General features: G+C 41.3%; 1 protein-coding gene across 2 annotated transcripts in view; it reads right to left on the minus strand.

Moving 5' to 3' along the window:
- Positions 1-10,284: 10,284 nt before the first annotated feature.
- Odf2l (outer dense fiber of sperm tails 2 like) overlaps positions 10,285-20,784 on the minus strand; it is a 36,304-nt gene continuing 25,804 nt past the window's right edge. Inside the window, exons 12-16 of one of the 2 annotated variants that reach the window (XM_028788143.1) lie at positions 19,107-19,211; positions 15,529-15,614; positions 15,167-15,329; positions 12,946-13,071; positions 10,285-10,789 (exon numbers count right to left, since the gene is read on the minus strand). In XM_028788143.1, the coding sequence (XP_028643976.1) occupies positions 10,661-10,789; positions 12,946-13,071; positions 15,167-15,329; positions 15,529-15,614; positions 19,107-19,211 (609 nt within the window). In that variant the 3' untranslated portion in view covers positions 10,285-10,660. The remainder of the gene's footprint in view (positions 10,790-12,945; positions 13,072-15,166; positions 15,330-15,528; positions 15,615-19,106; positions 19,212-20,784) is intronic. The other variant, XM_028788144.1, reaches the window with a different exon arrangement.

The following is a 20,784-nucleotide window of genomic DNA, read 5'->3' on the forward strand; positions in this document are numbered from 1 at the left end:
GCAGCCATGTAGAGTTCTATATGGGAATGCAGCCTTTACCAGTCCCTGTGGGCCTGCCTCACTAAGCAGCATTTGTCTAAGGCTTGCTCCTAGCATAGCTATGCAGCCCATCACATGCACGGCTCCCGTTAACACCAGCTCTGTAGATTTGCTTACTACCGGGACCTTACTATCGGGGCCATCCAACTGCTCAGTTTGAGTGTCTGTATGACTTTCTTGTCAGTTATAATCTAATTCTACCCAGAATCAATTCTGTGTGAGAGAATTAACTTTCCCTACATATGTATCTTACAAAAGATATCACATCAAACCAATGGACTTCCTATACATGAATATACGCTGTCAATCTTGGATATCATCCTCAGCTAAGTATCACATTAATACCCATCATTAATTATTATCTGTTTAATAGGAGGAGGTTGTGGATGGTGGTGTGTTTATACAGTGCCCTCAACTATTCAGGCACATATAGAGGTCAGAGGTCAATGTTAGATGTCTTCCTTTATCATTCTCCATCGTATTTTTGAGACAGGATCTACTAGACCTGACCAGCAAGGCCCAGGAATCTGCCTATTTTTGCCTTCTAGGACCAACGTTATAGTTCTGGCTTTTCCATGAGTGCAGGTGATTCAAACTCAGGTATTCAAACTTGCATAGTAATCAAGAATACTGAATACACAGTCTCTTCAGACCAGGTAACATCTACTTTTAGTACAGATTGTGTGGAGACAGAAAAGACAGGGCTGAGGCAAAATGGGCTGATAAGACAAGGTTCCTTCTCCTGTGTGACTAGGTGAGTGGTACAGAAGTACCATGGGAGTCCAGACTGGTAAGGGCTGTGAAGGGATCATGCTCACTCTGTGTGTGTGTGTGTGTGTGTGTGTGTGTGTGTGTGTGTCTGTGTGTTTGAGGGGATGGGAGGTTAGGGTGGAATGAGAGGAGAGAAAGAATATATATATGTATATATACATGCACAGATTTATGTACACACACACACACACACACACATAAACCTCAATCTCAGCTTCAAAACCCTCTTATGGATCAAAGCTATGGTACCATCAAAGTACCATACCTTCCCTAGGCACATGAGAAGATGTTCACATACCTTCCACAGAAACCTGGAACATAAGAGGAAAGGCCAGCGAATGGATTCACACAATTAGGTAATGACTGTGAAAGACACTACTCTCAGGTAGAATATGCAATCACCTAGATAATCCCACCTACGGTGACTAGAGAACTGGGCCAGAATGCCTACCTATGTACAACCACATCAACTTTTCAAAGCATGGTTGTACATTAAAATATATATTTTAAAATTTTGTGCCATGGTTTTCAAAATGTTTAGGAGCTTTATCATAAGTCACAGAAAGAGGCCCTAACTATCTCCCCATGTTCATCATCAAGTCCAACAACGCACACACAGTATGTCCTGAGAGTTTTCCCATTTCCTTATTTCTGTTCAGTCTGATGGTACAGAAAATAAAGGAGTCACCACTCCCTCCTGTGGCTTGTAATCCGTATCCGTAATTGAAAATAAGACTTACATCAACAACCCTCCCACTTTACCTATTTTCAGCATGATCAGCCACAACAATTTCATGGGTATGGAGATAGCACAGAAGAGCTTGTTTAGTTAAAAGCCTTCTCATCAAGGCTGCGTTCTTTGAAAACTGCCCTTCCTTATTGCTCAAAAGTATGGGGCAGTAGGAGTGGTCTTCCTAATGCTGGGAGAAGAGTTAATTCATGGTAATTAGACATCCTGTTCCAAGTAGGGATAAAGAGTTTTGCAGCCGTCCAGACTTCTTAAAGATCTTTAGGCTCACCCAACCATCCTGGTTTCTCCAAAGCCTCCCAGTATTGACACTGAAAGCCCTCAATCCCAAGATACGTCTCACTCTTAAGCAAACCTGGATAGGTGGCCACTCTATAAGAACAAGAAAGCCCAAATCAACTATACAAATCCTTTCAAAGAGCAATAGTCACGGAAGCAAGAATAACTAAAGGAACTCATTTTCAGAGGTAAGCTAAGGATTCCCAGAAAAGGTCACAGGCTAAAAAATGTCGGCTTGGCCAGGCATGGAGCCACAGCTGGGGCTCAGCACTCTGGCAAACACTTTGGAGATCTCACATGGCTAGAGCTGGAGGCAGAGATGAAGCAAATGCATGGCTGGTTTATACTTCAACATATTTGTCAGGTTCTGAAGCTATGCAGGATAAGAGACTAAAGAGCTAAGCAGAAAACCACAGAAAAGCAAAGCATAATTTCATACAGACTCACAGGGCCACAGCGATGAAAGACAAAGACCTAAGGAGAGTAGAGCCCTCCAGCAAATGGGAGGGAGGCAAGGGCTTCGAGTTTTGGAGGGAGTTGCCACTTTCCGAGGGTACAGCTGTCAGTTCTCAACCTGACTACAAGCTGAGATACCAGGCATGGCCCTTGGCACAGGCCACCTCTGGAGGGCAAACGATATCAGAAACTGGCAGAGGCTTTGGTGGTTGGACTGGAATACAGGAAAGACTGAAGACAAACACAGCTCATGGTCTTGAAATACTGGTCTTGAACATACACGATGTGTGCTGAAATCGAGACTGTCTGGGGAAATTGGCTAAAGTCTTAGCCTGGAAAGTTGTGAAGAACAGGGCAGAATTACATGTGCCCTGTCAAAGCTGAAGGGAAGACAACTTGTTAGACATTTAGACAAAAGCCCCAAAGAACACACCATTTATACACAGTTAGCCAAAGATCATATGTGTTTAATGAAGACAACAATGCAGCTCCAAATACGGGAATTGGATGAATAGGTTTGTTAGGGATGCTATAAAAAAGGAACATACTCAGTGTTGATTGAGATTTATTTTATCGAAGTCCTCAAGCACAGAAATCTAGCATCACTCAGTCCTCATCAGAGAAGCCTCTTCCTACACAGATGGTAACCAATAGAGACCCACAAACAGAAAATGTGCAGAGAGCAAGAAACTTTGGGGCACTTACTATTAAATGGGATCTTATCAAACCTCTCAGGTTTTGGGGATCTCTGCAAGAGAGGAGGTGAAAACACTGTAAGAGCCAGAGGTGACAGGTGATTCCAGGAATACAGTGTGTTCCAGACACAGCAGGACTGAAACACATCTGAACTGACAGAGGCTGTGGCAGCATGTGCACTCATGCATGCATAAACACACACACACACACACACACACACACACACACATGGACACACAAAGCCTGCACATTTCATGTCAGACAAGGCCCCAGGACTGAGGTGGGAGAGTGAACATGAGGTCACACCCTGTGGACAGGTCACACTCCCAACCAAGCTGTCAGCAGTGATCCCTGATAAGAAAGGAGAAATCGGGTTCCTTGTCCTGGATATATCACCCACACTCCAGGGCAGGCCCCATACCCAGTAGTTAATCAACACAAAATAAACTTAATGGACTTTTTGGATGGGAGCTTTGTTTAAGTTTGGTTTGTTGTGACATTTTTTTCTTCTTACTGGTTTTTGTTGTTGTTTTGATTTCTTTTTGTTATTGATTATTTGTGTTTTGAGAAACAGAACAGAGAAAGTGACACAGAACATGCAATTGGGTGGCTAGGGAGGTGGAAAGGGTCTAGGAAGAGTTGGGTCGGGGAAAAATATCATCAAAATAGTGTTTGAAAAATTTTAATAAAAAACAAACAATAAGAGGCAATGTGCAGTTTGGTCTCTCCTGGTCTTTCCTTTCATCTCACACATGGATCCTTCTGGCTGAACATGTTTGGTCCTTCCTCTGCTTCTCCTTCTGAGTGGCCTGACATCTCCTTTTTCTAGGGACAGATTGAATTAGGTTGTACTTCAATCTTCCTAACATCCTCATTTAACTTAATTACTGTTTGAAGGCCCTATCTCAATACAGTTACATCCCCAGATATTGGGGGTTAGGCCTTCTACATATAAAGTGCTATACATAATCTAATCCAATCATTGTGTTAAAATTATCAGTGTCTCTTTACACAATCTGCATAATACTGCCTCCCCAAACCCCAAAAGGGAGACTTGCCTTGTTGTCTTGTATGTCCTGCTTTAAAGACATCTGTAGCTCTTATGGCCTTTTAGAAACAAAAGAAAAGTGAAATTTAAAACATTTGACAATATACAAGTAGAATCCAAGGAAAGCAGATGAAACATAAATGGATGGATCAAACAGAAAAAGCTCACGAGTAGGATACTGGGTATATGCTGAACTATAGTTAAATGAAATATAAATGGGCTAAATATTTCTATCAAAAGGTAATGACTGTCAAACAGAAAAAGCATGAAAAGAAATAGAAAACAAACCAACTAACAAAAATAGCAAGTTTGTGGCCAGCAGGTGTTGCATGGGATCCTGTGTTTAAAAAATAAGAAAGAAAGAAAGAAAGAAAGAAAGAAAGAAAGAAAGAAAGAAAGAAAGAAAGAAAGAGGAGATTCTCTGAGGCTCGAGGTAACTTCTAGCTTAGCCTTTATAAGATAAAATTTAAAGTACATGGATGATTTCAGAAAGATGAATTAAATTCTTCAATAAGATAAGATAAATTCAGAATGATAAGGCTATTAAACTGTTAGCCTAGAAATGGAAATTTATAAGGCCTTATGGTAACTAACTATATTTGCTTAAAGAAACAGAAAAAAATTTAAAATAGACAAATGACAAGAATTAGATCAGCTTATACTAAAGTTGACATCTAAAACGTTGTTGTTGGAGTGGGGCTATAGCTCGGCAGTGAGTGTTTCACAGACAGGAGGTGCTGGAAACCCAGCACCAAAAAAGAAAGCCATTAGCTTGTCACTATCATAACGAAAACACCTGTTTCCACATACCTTACTGCTTTGGCTTTAGATGCCCTTTCTCTTATGTTCCCTTTTAAAAAGTGATTTTTACATTTAGTTATAGAAAAAATTTTTAAGTGGTTAAAAAAATGGGGGCACCCAGTATACAGTTACAACATTTCTAGTAAATAGTTACAGAATACATTTGTTCTGCAAGAGGTCACATACGTGAGTGTAGCTGCCTAAGGTTCTTTCACCTACCAATGTCAGTTGACTTAGTTTGTGTAAGTCTACATATTTTGGGCAATAAATAAATAAATAAATAAATAAATAAATAAAGTTGCAATGGTATATTCTTGTCACTAAGCAATATGATAGGAAACCTCAGATTTAATGTTTTTAACAGTAATTACCAATAGCCACCTCATCTAGTAGTAATATTCCTCCTACTGTTAACACCTACCAAAATAAAGTCAAAGTATAAAGTGAGAAAAATACTTATTTTAAATATATCTTAAATTTTGAAGTTTTAAGCAAAACTTAAGAAAAATGAGTCATAACTAGTTATGGTAAATAAGCCCAAATTATTACACAATCTTTTGAGATTCAAGCAGCTTCTTCAGTGATATCAAAAAGGGAAATATGTAACACACAGGATTTTTATTATTTTTTACTTATTTTATGTATGTGGGTGTTTTGTTTAATGTGCACATCATGCCATACTTGTGCCCCAGAGACCAGGGGAGGTTATCAAATCAGCTGGAACTGGAGTTAATAGGACTTGTGAGCCACCTATGGGTGATGGTCATAGAACCCCAGTCCTCTACAAGAGCATCCAGTGTTCTTAACCACTGAGGGCAGTCAGAGAAGCCCTGAAAGAACTGACCACGTCCTGGGTGGAGGGGGCATACAGTTAATCATTCTCTCACATTGGAGTTTCCCCATTTTCTTGGCATCTCCATCCATCCACCCACTCGTCCATCCAGTAGTCCTGTATTTGCTTCATGCTGTAGGCCAGGCTGTTAGACACTGCCAGAGCAGTGAAGAGAGAAGTGGGGAAACAAATGGCCACACAAATCAGCAACTGCCAATCATGAAAGAATAGGAAGGTACCTGAGAGGAATGGAATTTCAGCAAGGCAAGAGTAGGGGAAGAAGCTTTCGGAGATGAGAGTGGGAAGGAAGGAGAAAGCTTGGCTCCCAAGGAAGACGGAAGCTGCTCGTGCTGTGAGGAAGAGGGTGTTTGGCAGCAGCAGACCATGCAGCCCTCAGGGATCATGCTGAGGAAAGAGACTCAGAGGAATGTTCACAACTCCATTCCTTGCCAGTTACCTGCTTCTCCTCACAGTCCATCAACACAGGCGCTTGCACTCTACTCTGACTCCTGGCACACCAAACCAGCTTTACCATCCCCAGGCTTCTCATCTCTCTTCACCCTCACTCTGGTGGCCGCCATCTTTATCTCAGGAAGCCTGCTCTTTCCCTCTGGTCTAAGTTTACTTCAGCTCTGAAAATAACATCCCAGCACTTCCTTCTTAGACCACAGCCTCTCACTAACAACCCCCCAACTTCCTTCCACCTAAGGAGTCTCATGGAATTTTATTTATCTGAGTAGAAAATTAACATAAAAATTGTAAAACTGCTAAATTTAGAACAAGCAAAACAAACAGGAAGTCGAGTAGTTTCTCCAGCCTACCAAGACATGCAGGCTTGTCCACATCCCTGAATCTCCACACATCTGTCAAATTACATAGGTAAGCAAAAATATTTTGTGTTCATTATGATCACAAACTTTGGGAATTTTTTTAAAAATTTAAAAAAGAATAAATCCCAAGTCAGCAGGTAGATCAGAGTCTTTAAGTCATAACCAACCATGCTCACTTCTAAAGAAAGAAGACTTCATTTGTTGTGTGCCTTACTAGACCTGTTGATCTGAGAAAAATTTGAAGGGGCTTCTCTAGTGAAGTGTTTCCAATCTTTGTAGTTGAGAAAGAATGGCTGCTTATAACCAAAAAAGTGTGCGGACATAAGAGTTCGTCGCTGACTCGGCAGATGGCAACGTGGCTCACAGGCCCATGAGGACTGAGGTCCCCACACCTTTCAGCACTCAGTCTGCCTCTACTCAGCAGATGTGCTCCACAGGCTGCTGGCCGGTGGCTCAGCAGATGTGTTCAACAGGCTGCTGGCTGGTGTTGAACACACACAGCCATAAGCAGGAAACCTGAAACTCACTTGTGAGGCTTGCATGGCAGGAAGGCTGGAGAGCAACAGAAGAGAGGCCTACTTACGTAGAAGCATGGGAAGACAGAGGAGGGCCCAAGAACTGAAAATAGAACAGAATTACATAACTCAAAAGAGTACTTTTAGGAACTGAGAAACACAAGGTTTAGATTAAAAATTCAACATTCCATCAAAAAGGGGAATTAATGTCTTCCAAAACTATTAGTGGTCAAGAAAATCAGATGGAAGACCTTACAAGACGCCTAACAAGATCCTGTATTGACAAGAAGCCAAGTCCCGTAGAGATCAGATCCAGAGAACCAAACTAGGAAGAAAGGAACACAGGAAGGAGTGATAATAACTGAACAGTAGAAGAAAACTTACATAATAAGTCTCAAGGCCCTGGATATTGATAGTGAAGAGAAAATCCCTCAAATCTGCTATAAAGGGGGTGGGAGGGCAGTTTGGTGGAGGGGGAAGCTGGGAAACAAAAACTGCTCAGGGACACTGGGCACTGACTCTGGGGCCCCACGGGTGCTGGGACTCAGTGCTTCACAGGGAAACATGAAACAGAGAGACTGAAATTCTCGGGATCTGGCAAACTTCCATGGTTGGATTATATCTAGAACGCTGGTGTCAAAGGCCCAACTACAGGGATGCTGTGTCTCTTCCTCCCACACTCTAGCTTCAACACTGCACATACAGATATTTAAAGGCTACAGACTTAAGTTACTCTGGTGAGAATGCAGTTAAGGACGTAACCAGAAACCACTCATAAATAAGTGTATCCTTGCTACGGGAAGTCATTACCTTTATTTTTAAATGTCCATGAGGCTAGCAGAGATGGAGCAGAGGCTGCATGGAGAGTGATGTCTCCCAAACGCCGGCTGTGTGAGGAGGCTGACTGGCTTGACTTCTAAGTCCTTCGTTTCCTCCAAAGTGTAGCAAGTGACTAATAGCTAAGAGCCACCCCTGCTCTGCTGGGCCTACAACGGGAAGCCGGCTCTGCCTGCACAGCCTGAATTCCGGAGCCACAGACAAGCTCAAATGCCAATTTTAGAGTTTGGTTTCACACTACAGCCATGGCGGTTAATTCCGCCATGTTTCCGTTTTTTCATATCTAAAACACACATGGGCAGCCATCTCTTTCCACATCCATCACCTGAGTACCTAGTACGGAGCAAAGCATTACGTAGGACCCGAGACACCAACAGGAACAGCATGCGTGTCTGCTTGTGGCCAACAGAGAGTAGGGAGTACTCAGGAGCTCTGGGGCGGTTCCTAAGGCCTTGGGAGAACCAACAAAGGAGTCAGATGGGCAAAGCAAAGAAACAGGACAACTGTGAGGGGAAGAAGCCAGTTTCTGACAGTTATATTGTGTTACTTTAAGCAAAACAGAAGCTGGATGAGGTAGAAAATGAGGAGGCTAATGTGGAGAGCCACAAGCTGGAGACCAGCCTGGGCTGCACAGAGAGACCGTGCACCTCTGTGAAGGACTCCACTACTGCTGCTAACATCGTCGTCGTCATCATCATCATCGTTATTGTTATTATATGTATTATTTGTGGTACTGAGGATTGATCCCAGAACTTATATGGTAGGCAAGAGATCTACTGCTGAGCTGTATGTCCAGCCTGCCTGCCTTTCTCTTCTCTTCCCTCCCCTCCCCTCCCCTCTCCTTCCCTTCCCTTCCCTTGAATTTTCAATCATCTCAACTCAGCCTCCAGAGTAGTTAGAATACTAATAAAGCCAGCTTGAATAATTTTTTATGAGTGAGTACTCCTTTGAGCAATACTCTCAAGTCACTGTCAGAGAGGAGGAGTGCCAGTCACTTGATCCCTGGAAGCCATATCCAACCCCTTTCTAAGTACCTGACAGTAGCACAAGGTGGGTGAGACGACAGGAAACAACAAATCCTTGGTCTTTTTTTTTAACTTCATACTAACAATAATAAAGACCGTATCCCATGGGGACCAGGATCCACAATCTTCCATCCTGATTGGCTGTGGTTTTCTGTTGTGATCTCCATCTGCTGCAAGGAGAGGTTTCCTTGCTGAGCAGTGAAGACTGCACTTCTCTGTGGTATAAGAACAATGTCTATAGGTGGATGTCAGGAAGTACACTGGTTTAGTACATTAGCAGTTGTAGATTCTCTGTGACTTCACTAGCACCAAGCAGTTAGGTGAGTTTCTGGATACATTTACAAAACAATCATGCACCTCAGGCTTGGGAACACTGTGGAAGAGGGGCAGAAAGACCATAAGAGCCAGGGAGATGCAGAAGTTTGCTATGAGACTGTGTCTCCTAGAAATATTGGAGGCTGTACCCATCAGGTCCTCACCAACATGACTGCCCAAGCATATGCTGAACTAGGACGACACCAGTGGCCATGCCAAAGTGAACAGGGGAAAGTCCATGGGGCTCAACCCTACACAAAGACACCTGAGGAAAGCTAGGAGCAGAAAACATGGGCTTCCCCAGGGAAAATCATACCAACTAGTTGTTCAGTGCCAAATGGCAACCCTGACAACATAGATACAAGTAACATTATGTAGGCTGAACATACACACACAACACGGCAACCCTGACAACATACATACAAGTAACATTATGTAGGCTGAACATACACACACAACACGGCAACCCTGACAACATACATACAAGTAACATTATGTAGGCTGAACACACATACAGACCATATTTAGGAACATATACACTTATGCTTACTCATATACTTACACACACACAGTAACAATTTGTAAAAAGGAGAGACCACAAATTTAAAGGAGAGTAGAGAGATTTTAGAGGGATGGAAAAAGAAGGGAGAAATGTTCTAATTAAATTCTAACCTCTAAAATAAAATAAAATAAAATAAAATAAAATAAAATAAAAGGCCTTATCCCAAAGCTTCTTTGTGTTGAGAATGCCTAATTTCAACCATCCCATGTAATCTGGTCCTGGAAAGGGCAGAGTAGCTTGTTGTCCTTGTGACCCTGCAGTTAACACCAAGGCTCTAGGGCGTCTGTCGTAATCATATCAGACAATCCCTAACACAAAATGAAAGCAGCAGCTCCAGCCTCACAGGACAGCCTGGATTCCTACAAACAGAGACAAGGGCTGCCAACATGTTTTCCTCCGTTACCATCAGCTGGTACTGAAGAGCCGTGATCTAATATCTTCTATTTAAAATCTCCTATAAATGATGATGGAAACTCAACATATACTGGAAGCAATATTATGTACAGCGAGACACTGGCTATCTTTAAAACTTACACTGTTATTAAAATTAAATTTCTGAATATTTTATTTATCTAGCATTACAATATAAAACAAGTAAATACATTATTTAAAGCCATGTGTTTGGCTCATAATTGGTCTAGGTTTGTTACAAATTTACTACAATGATTCATAAGAATAATTCTGATTTTTGCATAAATAGGGAAAATACTTTAAAAATTAATATATTTTTTAAAAAGTATGAAACCAGAGTTCAATGCAAATTATCTACCACAAAGGAATAGTAAGAGCCATTATTTCTTAAAGTTCAATTAGATAATAAATTATGTTTCAAGAATATTCACATATAAATTCTAATACTGCTAACCTATAAATCATAAAGTATAACCATCAGAGAAATTTAACAATTTATCTAAACATTGTTACATAGGAAACTTGAAGAAACTGCAAGTAATTCTTAATGCTCTCATTTTGAGTCTCCGACTTCTCAAGACTGTGCTGGATTTCTTTCAAGCATATATCCTGATGCTGGGCTTTCTAAATGAAGAGAGAGACAGAGGATCAATATGGCATTCATATGCAGGATGAAGATTTGTAAGTATATATGTAATAACTGAATATATCAGTTTTTCTCAAAGAAATTTAAAATATCTTCTTCCTTAAAACAGTATCTTTAGTGATTAAAGCATATGTGACTAATCATTCTTTGACAGTTTACTGCATACTGAAACTCTGCCCTAAATTATTAGATATAATGTGATTAAGATGACTTTAGAGCATCACGATTAGTTCCTATTATGTTACCATGACATATTTTCTTACTCTTTTTTGCCATTTTTCTGCCAAAATACCATGTATTATCCCATAAGACTTTAACTGTCTTAAACTTTATTTTATAAACTTTTATTATAAAAAAACACCTTGCAAATAAAAATAGCAAACAACCAAAATTAACAACCAGGCCCAAAGTCTATATAGTGCAATAACCTGCTATAGCATTAGAATACACATTCTAAAAAGAAAGTGTTTTAAAAACTGACAGAATTCCAGCTCTCATAACATGAACATTTTCTCCTAAACTCTTTTAAAAAGTAAATGGAACTTATTTCATGTCCATCGAGGGAGAAGTTTTAATAACTTCATACAAATTTTGAACTATGGTTGTGTACAGATTTCTAGGTGGGCTACTTACAGCAAATGCTTTAGAGAAGACAGGTTTCAAGCTAAAATCCACACACTCCAAGAACAGAGGCCTTTTGTGTGTGTCATAGCAGATACTGACATCAGCACCTGAAACTGAGCGGTGGACAGCAGGAGATGCAGGGAACTGTGTGGCAAAGGCCTGGACTCAACTGCACAGTCTTAGAATAAATGTCGCTGGGCTTTATGGTGCATCAATTTGGAGAGAACAGTAGCTACACAATTACACACTGCAGGGCAGAATGTAAATGCAAATGAGGTTTGGGACAGTAAGGAAGGACACTGACTTCAGTAGGGTTGCCATGGTGGTGGAGCTGTGAGGTCACCCTTCCAAGTGAGGCCTGCAGGGTACACCATGTACTGAGGGAGACACTGGAGACAGTCATGTGGCCAGGGTGAGGCTCAGGCTGTCTGAGCACTCACAGCTCAGTCTGGCTCATATATGTGTATGCGCATGCTAATTACTCACTGAACTGTCTGCTCTGGAAGGCATCCAATAAATTCATTTATTTCCAGCTATTTCTAAATTAGGCTCAGAATTCTAGATTGTTTACTAGTACAACATTTATCAGGTTTAACATCAGATCTTAACCTAATTATTTTAGTAGCTTTAGCAAAGCACTAAACACAGAACAGAGAAATTCAGCTCTGAGGCAGGGGCTTCAACTGCACAGAGAACATCACACATATTTTACAATGTCAGGAACCCTGATGGGGAGGAGTTTGTTTGCTTGCTTTTGTTTAGAAATCCAGCAAACTTATTAGACAATAAGAGTAAACAGTATACATCAAAATAATTTAACTTTTTAGCCCTTTAGATTTACAATTTGGAAATGAAAAAGGTGTTTTAACAGAGTCTCAAACTCCTGGAAAAATAAAATACCAGGATTCTCCACGGACCTGTCAAGTAGTCAGTTATCAAGTAATTCAAGCACAGTAAGGCTGGCTTCAAGAGTACCTCATGCCAACAGACTAGTTCATGAATATTCAGGAAAAAGTATACGACACTAATTAAACACAGCCAACCTGGTATTCTCATTTCACGGCTGAATGGATCAAAGCATCCATCGCTCATGTAGTCTGGACAATGGTAAATATTAAAATCCTATCTTTCTCAGATATAATATTCATTAACCAAGGCACATATAAAAATATAGCTTATAACTCTTTAACTTGCATGTATCTCTAAAAGATGAAAATTCAAGTAAATAAAATTTAAATAAGACTTAAGTAGCTTCAGTGTGAAGCCTTCCCTGAGCAGCTGTAACGGCCGTGCTGTGCAGGGATCACCTGATGAGACCTGGAGGCCGTGAGACTGAAGCGCACAGAGCAGGCTGAGAACTCCGGGTTGCATTATGATTGTTGGCCATTCCTAATAGTCACAGTAAAATGAAAGCCCTGATCCGCCTCTACTGGTACGTTAAGACTGTCACTAACACACATGGAATGCACGCTACATGCTCACTTCCACAACAAGCCACATGAATACTTACAGTGTTCATTTTGCCAACAAGTTGGTTTTGTTCTTCATTTTTCTTTCTAAGCTCAGTTTCCAGATCTAATATTTTAATTTGTAAAGCCCTCTCTCTAGATGACATTTTCTCTACTTCTTCAGACACCTGTAATTTTCATTAAGAGATAAAATAACTAAATGTGTTTTCCTTTAAATATATTTTAAAGCCCTGATATAGTCATAGTATACTTTTTTCCCAAGTAGATATTAGTGAGGTATGACAACCCCAATAGAAATTACAGTGTTATTTTATCTTGAATTGGGGATACAGCTCCATAGGAGATTGATTTCCTAGCATGTGCAAGGCCCTGGTTCAATTTCAGTACTACAAAGGGAAGTATGAAGAGTTTAAACTGGAAAAGCACTTAAAATATTTGTGTATATAAGTATCTCATATGTATCTGGAAAATTCACTTGAGATGGATAGATGTGCAGGCTTGCACTGTTTGCAGTATTCATTTACATTCATTGTGGTATCTCTAACAGTGGTGGACCAAAGCTGGAGCTCACTGAACACGGACCACGTATCAGACAGAGAGTGGATGGGAGTGAACACACAGCACCTAGACAGACGCACAAGACTGGCACTTGTTTTGTCATTCACTCTCAGTGTAGCCTGAATGTGAGTGAGTCTTCTACTTCTCTTGGTTGCTTATGTTACAGCATGAGAGCAGAAGCAGAGGCTAGTCCAAGAACAAAGAGCTAAGCAAAAAGGACAGCTCTAACAGAGCTCTGGGGACTGGTTCTAGGTCATCTGAACCAATTAACAGGCTTCTTCACGAATGCAGCAAGAAAGGAGAGCAGTGAGCTCTGAAGCCAGGACAGAAAGGAGGGGCCCCAGGGAAACATCCACAACCTCAATGTGGACAAGGGTGACAAAGCAGTGGTGGCCCTTGTCACATGGTCAGAAATGAGAGACATGGCCACATTCCACTGCTGCAGGACAGAGGAAAGGACAGACACCGTCTGGGGGCTCTGACCACTTTGGAATAAAGTCTGAGAGCACTTGGCATTGTCAAGGTTTTATCCTAAACTCAAGGTAAAGCCCTCCGGTTCTTTCCAGAGGTTAGTCAGGCTGAGAAATCTGCAGTTGGTCTACAGCTGGCACCACTCCTTCTTACTTGACTTATTCAATGATATGTCCCTTAAAATCAACTTAAGTTGGTTTCTCAGTGCAAAATTCAGAACACTGGGAGGTATCAGAGCTTAGGCTTGACAGAACTGACCCTAAGGACTTTGAGGAATACAATAAATAAAAGAGAGTTAAGAGGAAAGATTTAAAATTGGGCTTAAGACATGTCAGGTTTGGCAGGTCAGGGTTAAGTGGAGATGCCAAGTAGCCTTCAGTGGGGTTAGGCATGAGAGTCCTCAGGGTGGAGCTGGTTACTGAATTAGCCACATTCATTCTACAAGAAATATTATAAGCCTCATTTTGTTGGTTAGGAAACTAAAGTTTAGAAAGGCAGCTTTCCCTTGGTGAGGGTACTTTGCATCAGAGCCAATATTCCAATCAGCTGCCGGACCTCCATGTGGTCTTTCAAGATGAGAGAGATTTCAAGTTGTTTGATAAACTCATGTCCTCTTTGAGATCTTCCCATCATTCCCCTTCCCCTGGTTGAAATACTCCCTTTTCTCCATGTCTACTACAGAACCTGCAGGTAGGGTGACATCCCTACTACACTGAATTCCCGAGAACTCAGGTCTAGCCTTTTCAACTTTGTCTGTGAAGAAGTGTGGAAGTGACCACATGCCATGAGGCTAGGTAAGCTGAATGCACACTTAACAGATTTAACTGGAATACAATTATTGTATGCACTTGTTTGTGCAACAAATATTTATCACAGAGTTGAGCTTTAGAGCTCACTGGATCCCAGTGACCAAGACCAAATCCTTTTATTATTTATTTATTCAACAACACACACACACGCACACATGCACACACATGCAGGTGTGTGGAGGGTCACACTCCCCAGGTCCTTTCCACCTCTGCCCGTCCCCCTGCCACATCAGCATGTGTCTGGAAAAGCAGTCCTGGCTCGGTAGTATCTGTGTTTTGCTCTGAGGGAAAATTAAGTAAAGAACAAAAATGGAGCTGCTCCCTCCACCCTGTCATCAGCATACAAACAATAACTGCAGGCTTGGCAATGGGAAACAACTCTGGCAAACTAATCAAAAAGTTTCTAAATAAAGGCCATCTGTACCTTCTGTCTTCCTTCTTCCAAAGCAGCTTCCAGTTGCCTGGACAGTGCTGTGTATTCTGCAGCCTTCTCTCTCAGCTCCAGGTCACTGTGCTTGAGACACTCCTCTTGGTCGGCCAGCTTCTTCTCAAGCTCTTTATTCTCTGCATCCATCTGCTCTAATTTCCTTTATATCACATACATACATATACATAACATACACACACATACATATATACACGTACCACACATATACATATATATATATTACACACATATACATATATATCACATATACACATACATATATATATATATCATATACATACATAGATTACAGTGAATGAAGAAATGTAACATTAGTTTTAAGTCAACTTGACACTTACTCTTTAAGGTTCTCACACTTTAACTGAATGAGATGATTTTCCTCCTCAAGAGAAAGCTTGGTCAGAAGGCTTTGGTTTCCATCAACCTAAGTGGAATTTTAAAAAAAGAAAAAGACAGATTTTTTCAGTTATTGTCTTCATCAACTTCCAAGGAAATTACGTATTTTATTTAGAAGTATAAGAAACAAGAAGACACCAAGCCATGTTTACAATGCTAATACAAAAGTTCTCCAAATCCTCACAGAGTTTTAAAAGATGATGTTGTTTATGTTACAAAATGAAGTACATTGTTCTCCTGGGTGATAGTTAATGAAAATTTCCTGAATAATGTTATAATGAAAAGAGACATTTAGCTTATCAGGGGCTAGGGCTGTGACTCAGCTGGCAACACCTTTCCTAGCATGTACAAACCCTGCACTACAGAAAGCTTGTGCTGCAATCCCAGCTCAGGAAACAGAGGAAAGAGGACCAGAAATTGAAGTCCATCCCCAGACCAAGGCCAGTCCAGGCTACAAGAAACACTGCCTCCAAAATAAAAGCCAAACAAGAACAAAACAAAAGCTTAAAAACTATGTGTGTGAAAAATTTAAACATTGTTCATCAGACAGTTAATTTGTTGTTTCTCATGTTATTTGATAGGTTTCTCATATCAATAATGCTCCACTTAAAATACTGATAGATAACTACCCGTGACAATGCTGAGTAAAAAATAAGTCAAAAACAAGGTTGCTCAGGTCAGAACAGACTATTCTTCCCACTGCTTCACAGTCTGATTTAAAGAGTTTATGTAGCTTTAATAGTAATAGGAATATTTCTCTTCAGGCCTGGAGAGATGCCCAGCAGTTACCAGCACTGGCTTCTCTTCCAAAGGACCCAGGTTATAGTCCCACATGGTGGCTGACAACCGTCCCATAACTCCAGTCCCGGAAACTGACGCCCTCTTCTGGCCAATGTGGGCACTACATACATGTGGAGCACAGAAAGGCAAACAAAACACACATATACATAGAATAAAAAATAATTTTTCTCATTAAAGTAGTACATTCTTTTCTAGTAAAATTTCTTCTTAGAAATTTGCCTTGTGTTTTTAAAGGTAAATAAGTTTCTTTTGAAAGCCACAAAGTGAATTCCTGGAAATGTCTTACAAGTGAAGAAACAGACTGGCTACCAGACTAAGACATGCTTCTTTAAGAAACCATGTACAGAGTGCTCTCTTTGCGATACACACTGAGGGAGGAGGGAGATGCATGCTGACAAGGACACACATAATCCCTACTCTGATGGATTGACAGGTATTAAGTAAAAGAATAGAATTATCCTTAAGGTGTGATGCAAAATTCTAATTAGAATGTGTTCTAATTTTTGCAAGGTAAACTACTATTTGTCTTATGCTGATGTCAAGAAACAGACAGGCAAGGCGAGCTTTGCCCCTCCTCTCATCACATCTCCACACTATGTCCTGTCAGTCCAAGCGCAGATGCACAGACATCATCAACATAAGCTAGCTCTACATCAGTGTCACCAGGAGACACTAGAGATGCACAGCAGGGTATCTGCACGGAAATATTGCATCAATGATATAGACGGAATAAAATGTTTAACCAACATGCGTGCCCTCAACTGCTGAACTGATGTTGTCAGATGTTGCTTTAACACATTTTCCAGACTCAGAACGATGGACACCTGGCCCTGAAGCTCCCTAATGGTGAGCGTCTGCTCTGCACACTTCTCCTTGTAGCGCTGCAGATTCTCCTGACACTCCTGAAGTTTCTTTTCGGCTGACGCGAAGGAGTTGCGGGCTCGCTCTACCTGCTTCAGATGAGACTCCACTTGGCCTCTCATCTGAGGTGTGGCATTAGGGGAAATAAATGCAAGGTCACATATTTGACAGGAATGTTCTTATTATCTTAAAGACTAGACATGCTTGCTATTAATAAGAACCTTACAAATGTTAACTTACACGAGACATAAAATTAATTAAAATTAATTAATTTTAAAATAAAATTAATTAGTTTTCAGATAGGCTGTCAGGCAAATAAGTATAGCACTCTCACCCTACATCAGGTGTCCACACAAGCACATGTGACTCAGGAGAGGGTGTGCCTCATTCCTGCTGGTCCATCTTCAGCTCTGCAGTAACTGTCACTTCACTGCACTATACCTCACACATGCCCGTTTAGTCAGTGGAGTCCACTGAGCACTGCTTCAGGACAGCTACTGCACTGGTTCTCAGATGACTGCATCTGGTCACTGCTGTCATGGTGAGTACCCACAATACTCCCCTCACCCCCTGCCCTTCTCACTGTAGCACTTCCATAAGTCATGGAGAAGAGTGTGGTAATACCACATAAGGAATGCAGCATTGCTGTGTGTAACTGTAAACAGCTAAAAGGTGACATTTAGGGTGTTCCCATTGGAGGGACCTCAAGAGGGACAAGTTCTCTGATCTGGGACACCGACATCACAGTGCAACATCTGGCCATATTGAAGACAAAAGACAAGCATACCTCTGAACCTCTAAAACAGGTAAGAGCCCAAGAGAAAATCAGGAGACTCAAGCAGCAGAGAAATAAAAAGAAGACTTCCTTTTTAAAAACAAACAAACAAACAAACTTTCTAGTTCTATCAGAGCACGTATCATAAGGACATAGTAAAAAAAAAACCAGGTTCCTCCCCTTTCTGGCTTTGACCTGGGCTTTTACTGCACTCCCTAGCAGCAGAGGGGAATGTTTATGAGACTGTCTGGTGAGAAACAGCACAGACTTGAAACGGCATCTTCTTAGGTCTGCTAAAACAGGTGAGAGACAGCTCTAAGAACAGCCTCCGCCTTATTTGCTGGCCTAATGGCCTGCTCAGGCTGACCCTGTCTTGACAGCGATGCCCCCCTCTTAATTCCCAGTCTCGAAATGGGCCAGCAATGCAGCAATAGCAGCCATAGACTCTGCGCCTAACCACAAGCGCTCTTGACCTCTCGGCCAGGAATCAGTATCCTATGACTCTTATTTTTTTCCTTACCAAAACAATGTGAAATCCAAAAGAGAATGTGGCTCCATCTAAAAACTGAAAACTATTCACAAAAACATCATCACCTGCCAACGCTGGCTTCCCCTCATTCTGTCGCAATGGGATAAATAAAAGGAGAGGGTTTGCAAGATATCATTTTTTTCCAAAATGCATTTACCAGAGAATATCTTACTTTGCAATTCTTTTAGATACTAAAGATATAAAAATAGAAAGAGGGAGAGAGACTAGTTTGCATTTTATTGCTGGTAGGCCTCAGTGATAATAACTGGGCCTTTTAAATTTTAAAGTCATATCAAAAAATGAGGCATTTATGCTATTTCTCCAATATGAATATAAAAGTGAAAAGATGCTCACACAAATAAACAACATTTCAAGCCTGGGAGAGCATCGCATCTTCAAGGAGAAAAGAGTAAACACCCACAGAGCCTGGAAAGGGCCAGCCCCAGGTGTGTACCTGGGCGATGACCGAGAAGTAGTGCACCAGCCAGGGTCACAGCCAGAGTCACATGGAAGCACACAGAGAAAACACTTCATCACTTCAATTACAAACTCACCTTCTCTAACTTTTTGTTTTTTTTAATTGTCATTATGTTATTTTCATGTAGTAAATTTTTACATCTGCTTTTCACTGTTTCAGCTGCTTCTTGCAACTTTTGTACCTAAAAACAAAAGCAAAAACCACAGACTATAAAGTATCGTGTATGATTTGAAGTGTAACATGTATTTGCATTTATTTCACTTTGAATTTGTAGTTCTTTGCCACACTGTTGGCATGTTCATGTACCATTATTCCAGATACTGTTTCTTAGTGTTCAGCTACAGCTCATCCCTCCACTATCTGCCTGTCTTCTCCAACCGATGCGCTCATACTTTACCTGAGCTAAAGACTACATCCGTCTTCACTTCCAGGTCACTGCTACTTTAAGAAAGTAGTCTCTCGTGTCACCTGTCACCTGTCACCTAACAGCTAACATCAGTTAAACAAGTGACAGCTCACGCTGGTGAGGATGTGGAGCCAGGGGAACACTCCTAGATTTCTGGTGGGAGGGCAAAAGTGCACAGTCACATGCACAGTGAGTAAGTGTGGTACTTCCTGAAGAACATAGACACCTAGCTATCTCACGACCCAACTATATCCCTCTTGGGTATACACCCAAAGGACGCTCCGTCCTACCACAGAGACATGTGTTCAGCCACCACTGCTCTCCTCACTGGAAACAACCTAGATGTCAACAGAATAACAGAAAGGAATGGTGGTTCGTTTACACAATGTAGTGTTATTCAACCACTAAAAACGTGAAACCATGAAATGTGCAAAGGGTGGGACTAGAAAAAATCATCCCGAGTAAGGTAACCCAGTCACACAAAAGAAAAGTATGATAACTGTTGCTTGCATGTGGATGTTAGCTGTTAAGTTAATGATAATGAGGCTACACTCCACAGAACCAAAGAGGTCAGGTAGAGAGAAACACATCGACGAGGGAAACACATCGACCTCATTAGGAAAAGGAAATGGAAGAGCTGGTTATGGGTGGGGGTGAGAGCTAGCACAGGGAGATCAAGGGGAGAAGAGCAACAAGGAGGGAACGTAGGGGAGGCAGCTAAAACTACAGGCCGTGAGAGGGGCAGTATGGAAGCAGAATACAGGAGAGGCTTCCTAAAGCACAAACACATAGGAAGGCAAGCTTAATGAAAACTCCAAATAACGGAGGAGACAAAGCCCCAACTGGCCATCTCTTGTCACAAAAGCTTCCAGTACAAGAATCGGGTTACATCTAATTGAGTTACTGGCCAAAGAGGTCCCATGGGAATCCCCAAATAACTCAGGCTATTGTCAAAGCAACACACCACAGACAGACAGCAAGGGCTATTGCTGAAGACAACACCTACACAACCCACTGAACAAGGAGGGTCGAGCTGGAGCCTAAACAGAGCCTTCACCTATACATTCCAGAGTTTCTAGTACAGGAGGGTACTCTGCACAGTATCAAAAGAGAAACATAAACACCAAGCCAGCCACAGACCCTTTGACCTACAAGATATACTAGGGTAGCAGGTCTCTCTATCTGTGGGTTGTGACTCCTTTGGCAAACCTCTGACCCCAAAAATGTTAGCATTATAATTCATAACAGTAACAACATAATAGTCATGAAGCAGCAACAAAGATAATTTTGTGATTGGGGCCACTGTAACATGAGGAACTGTATTAAAGAGTTATAGCATTAGGAAGGC

Source organism: Grammomys surdaster, unplaced genomic scaffold (genome assembly GCF_004785775.1).
Source record: "Grammomys surdaster isolate TR1022 unplaced genomic scaffold, NIH_TR_1.0 125702, whole genome shotgun sequence".
Taxonomy (NCBI): domain Eukaryota; kingdom Metazoa; phylum Chordata; class Mammalia; order Rodentia; family Muridae; genus Grammomys; species Grammomys surdaster.